General features: G+C 36.6%; 1 protein-coding gene and 2 pseudogenes across 1 annotated transcript in view; all 3 read left to right on the top strand.

Moving 5' to 3' along the window:
- The window catches only part of LOC135206964 (cuticle protein AMP1A-like), a 1,222-nt gene extending 18 nt beyond the window's left edge, over positions 1 to 1,204 (top strand). Inside the window, exons 1-3 of the mRNA XM_064238521.1 lie at positions 1 to 35; positions 533 to 771; positions 890 to 1,204. The exon at positions 1 to 35 is cut by the window's left edge and continues 18 nt beyond it. Of these exons, the coding sequence (XP_064094591.1) occupies positions 27 to 35; positions 533 to 771; positions 890 to 1,109 (468 nt within the window). The 5' untranslated portion in view covers positions 1 to 26 and the 3' untranslated portion in view covers positions 1,110 to 1,204. The remainder of the gene's footprint in view (positions 36 to 532; positions 772 to 889) is intronic.
- A 3,307-nt stretch (positions 1,205 to 4,511) lies between these two features.
- The window catches only part of LOC135206549 (cuticle protein AMP1A-like), a 6,025-nt pseudogene continuing 5,536 nt past the window's right edge, over positions 4,512 to 5,000 (top strand).
- Positions 4,573 to 5,000, top strand: part of LOC135206523 (cuticle protein AMP1A-like) — a 947-nt pseudogene continuing 519 nt past the window's right edge.

The following is a 5,000-nucleotide window of genomic DNA, read 5'->3' as shown; positions in this document are numbered from 1 at the left end:
TCTACCACTCGACAACATCCGACAACATGAAGTTTGTAAGTACTGGATTATGGCTGGATATTCTTCGATAACTCTCCTGGAATTATGATATTGAGTATTTATACTCTACGTACATATTTGTTTCATGAGATGAGAATTGCCTGGAAAATGTGCCATGCAATTTCATATGAGAGAATTATGTATCAAAATAATGAATAATACAAAAGTATTCTTAAGCAGAAGTGATCTAGATGGTTTATGAATCAGTGCTTTACCATAGTAGAATTTTATAGCGCTAAAATTTAGAGAAAAAAATTGAGAGGTTCCCGTATCTGAATCTATGATAAACTTTAAGCATTGAGTTTAAAAAGAGTTCTTCAACGCATCAGTTCTGCAGAAATACAAAGAAATGAACAGCGAATTGTCTAATATAAAGAAAATAAGAGATACATTACTTTCTGCATCTCCACACAATTTTGATAGGAGAGCCAAAATCCACATGGTCGAGAGTTCTCGTGTGTTCATAAATTCTAACGAGGAATTTCATCTTTAGGTGATCATCGCTGCCCTGGCCACCGTGGCCCTTGCTGCCCCTCAATACAGCTACGATGCCCCTGCTGGCCGCTCCAGCGCCGATTCCTCCGAAGAAGTAGCTATCTTGAGGGACGAGAGAGTCCACGAAGACGACGGCAAATACAACTTCGACTTCGAATCCGAAAATGGCATCAGGTTCTCCGAGGCTGGATCTCCCGACGGAGATGAGGACGCCATCGTCAGTGCTGGACAATACTCGTGAGTTTCTCCACGGTCTCTTTCAAACGTTCTTGAATTAATAAGTTAAATATGGAGTCAATAATGATAGACTATTTGCCATGAAATACAGTACAATTAAATTTTGATATCCTTGCAGCTACACTGCTCCTGACGGTACCGAAGTCGTTGTAAAATACGTCGCCAACGAGAACGGCTTCCAGCCCCAGTCCGACCTTCTGCCAGTAGCCCCCGAATTCCCCCACCCAATTCCCCAGTTCGTGCTGGACCAGATCGCCTTCGCTGCTGAGGAAGACGCCCGCCGTGCCCGTGATGGCTCTCGAGAGGCTCCTTCCAGGTCCTACGGCGCCCCCCAGTAATCCCCTTTAACCCAAATGACAACTTTTCGAAGCTGTGATCACAATTTACTCATGTATTTATTCTATTTATAAATGAAATAGAATCTATCGTAAAATACTATGTTTCCTTTTGCCTTATGATTCGATGATAAGAGTATTCAGACAGAAAAAACTACCTTATACAGGTAACTGATTGAAAAACACGCATCATAAAGTGTGGTGATAAAAAAAGTTCCTGAAAACTCACAAAGTTGTATTACTAATGTTTATCCTTGTATTCTCGTGATAGGTTTGACGTTGAAGGTTGGCTCTACAAAACAGCTCATATGAATACTATTCATAAACTAGCTTGGGTCACTTCAGCACAGAACCATTACATAATGTTCTGAAGAAAGCGAGGGCCAGCGATATTCGTGTATTAGTTTTGTCGTAAAGTAATGAATATTGAACTTACAGTCAAGCGCTGAATGGCGAAAGTGTTCTAGTGCGTGGTTTGATAGCCTGAAATACATAGATTAATTTTTATTGAGTTGATGATTAAACTTATTGATGTTTAATACCTTAGTTGATCTTGTTGTACGCATAATTCAGAATAGGGATGATGTTTAACGATATTGTTAGTTTATCTTTGAATTCTCAGTACTGATTGTAGTAACCAGCAACGGGACGACAGCAGAAATAGTTAGTCAAAGTCTGACAATCCAAAGATCGCCCAAACAACTGAACACGTACGTACCCAACACGAACGTGTGTGAAAGTAAACCATTTGGAAGTTTTCTCAGCGAAAGGGGAACACGATGTTATTCATTAAGGGATATTGGGATAGAGATAAACTTTTGAAATACTATAGATGATGGAAAATACTATACATTTATAATGAATAGTCTTTTACTTCTCTTATTAAATTATTCGGATAGATACAAAATCACTTAATCATATTTTGCGAGGGGATGTTTCATGACCATTATTACGCTTTGCAGGTTATATGACGTGCACACAAAATAAATGCTGAATTCACAATAACAGCTTCCCAAGAAATAAATATATCTGCACACACACACACACACACACACACACACAAGCAAACATACATTCATACTTACATACATATGTTAAGATCACACACACACACACACACACACACACACACACACACACACACACACACACACACACACATATATATATATATATTATATATATATATATACATATATATGTAGAAATATGTATGTAAGTATGAATGTATGTTGCTTGTGTGTGTGTGTGTGTGTAGATATATTTATTTTTTGGGAAGTTGTTATTGTGAATCAGTGTATGAAGTTATCAAAAGGAATAATATATATATATATATATATATATATATATATATATATATATATATATATATATATATATATATGTGTGTGTGTGTGTGTGTGTGTGTGTGTGATGTATGTAGAAATATATTTATTTTCTTTTTGATAACTTCATACACTTCATATTTCTTATTCCTCTCGTATCAACATGAATGGGTCTGAACTATTTCAAAAGTATTCATCAAAACAGACGAAGGTATAAAAGGTTAAAAATTTTTTCATCTCAGCGTTCTAGCTCAAAAGGAAAGGGTCACAATGAGGTCATGAGCCCATGGCATATGATTTCAATTAAGGTTTTTCAAGCCAAGTGATGCAACAATCATCCTGGAACCCAAGTTTAGTTCCACGATGTCAGCCGTCCATCGAATTCAGCTTTGATATACCAAGAGCGGTTTGCTTTTACTTTCATATTTTGGCCAACCTGCTCTTTTTCTCTGAACTTCATAATCTCTTTCTTCAGAAGACACATAACTGATTTCCAATGGAATAAAGAACGTGTAGATGAGGTATGTGATTCATAATGCTTGCAATGAAGTGAAAGATTTTATATGAACTCTTAAGGAAATTTTCTTCCAGCATCTACAAGAAATTCCGTTATCGGAGCTTTTTCTGAGACTGATAAGAACTGCACCCACCATAGCATAGTGCAATTTAAACCAATTGAGAACCCATTTACACCGCTGTTAATTGTATCATTCCAGATAATATGTTATAGTCTAAATGGAGAAAGCCATGATATTTTTCTATACAATAAATATTTACTTTTATGCGCTAGCTTTTGTTTGGATAGAGCTGTGCATTGTTTCATATCTGATAAAACATGCTTTGTACAATTATCAAGAAGATGTGGGCAGAGTTAAATGAGGCCAAACTAAATAGGAATAATAATTTGTCATAATTAGTTTTCTGTTTTAACCTCCGCAAGACGATGAGGCAATTTATGGTGGTAAATTATGATTTTTATGTCAAATGTCAAAATAGATTTTATTTCCTGGTTTTCGTTTATATTTTTATGGTTCACCAGGGAATTTTTTCATCTTTTCTTTCACTTCTGTCACTTTTTAGAAGTGAGTGCTGGGTATTCGAAGTGGGAATCCTTTTACCTTGGTAATTCCAATGAAACACGCACACACATACACAAATAACCAGAAGCACATGCAAACACACTAATATATAATCATATTAATATACGTATATGTATGTGTGCGTGTGCTTGAGTGAGTGCCTACGTGTCTATGGGAATAAGCAGTTTAACTTTTTTCATTTATACACAAAAAAATGATATACGCACAAACACACACACACATATCTATATAATATATATGTATATATATATATATGTATGTATATATATATATATATATATATATATATATATATATATATATATATATATATATATATACATATATAAATATACATATACACCTGTTGAATACAGTATGCAATTATTTTCGTCTAAAAGTAACAAGATACTTCCTTGGTTTTCTTAATCTCTGCTGTCTGTACGTGCAATAATAACGATCTTCGTTGTCTTCCTCACTGTACCATCTCATTTGAGTAAGAGAGAAACATTGAAGGTGTTCATTCTTTTCACTGAGAATTCTTCCAGTGATGTCAGTCACTGAAAAGACACCCTGACTGATTTCTATTATTCCAAGACCCTGTAGTTTAATAATTATGTACAGGGATGAACTGTATATGCTTTTAAAATGGATAATAATTCGAAAGATAAACGAACGACAGAGTATGCCAAAGTTAAATAGATATTAATTCACGTCTATTACCCAGATTTTTTATCGCATAAACCTGTTTTAGAAACACACCCTCCCGCCCCCGCCCCCGCCCCCAAAAAAAAACAAGTTTAGAAAGGTACAACGAAGATTTTCGAACCCAAAACGATGTATCAATATGCAATGAAGATCTACTAAACGAAGGCCAAGCCAACGGTCACTGCGAAGGTCAGTGCCAGAGAAATGGTGCTAGGGTCAAAGGCATTCCCCGCCCCGCCCCGCCCCCTCCTCGGCCGCCCTATATATAGCGAATCCAGGAATTAGGCATCAGTCTGCTACTCGACAACATCCGACAACATGAAGTTTGTAAGTACTGGATTATGGATTGGCTGGATGTATTGTTCTGGCAGAGCAGATTTTTGTTAGGAAAAAACAAGAAAAGGAACACAAAAGATTCTTGTCGCGAGATGACAAGCTTAAGAATTTAATTGAAATATATAATTACTCTACGTAAAACAATCCCATAACAACTCAAGAAAATAAATGGTGAATTGTGTAATGACTCTAATATAAAGAAAATAAGAGAAATATTACTTTCTGCATCTCCACACATATTGATAGGAGAGTCAAATCCATATTCGTCCAGAGCTCTATAACGAGTTTTTTCATTATTAGGTGATCATCGCTGCCCTGGCCACCGTGGCCCTTGCTGCCCTCAGTACAGCTACGATGCCCCTGCTGGCCGCTCCAGCGCCGATTCCTCCGAGGAAGTAGCCATCTTGAGGGACGAGAGATCCACGAAGACGACGGCAAATACAACT

The sequence above is a fragment of the Macrobrachium nipponense genome, chromosome 31 (genome assembly GCF_015104395.2).
Source record: "Macrobrachium nipponense isolate FS-2020 chromosome 31, ASM1510439v2, whole genome shotgun sequence".
Lineage (NCBI taxonomy): Eukaryota > Metazoa > Arthropoda > Malacostraca > Decapoda > Palaemonidae > Macrobrachium > Macrobrachium nipponense.
Note: the sequence above shows the minus strand (reverse complement) of the source record. Positions and strands in the feature narration are given on the sequence as shown.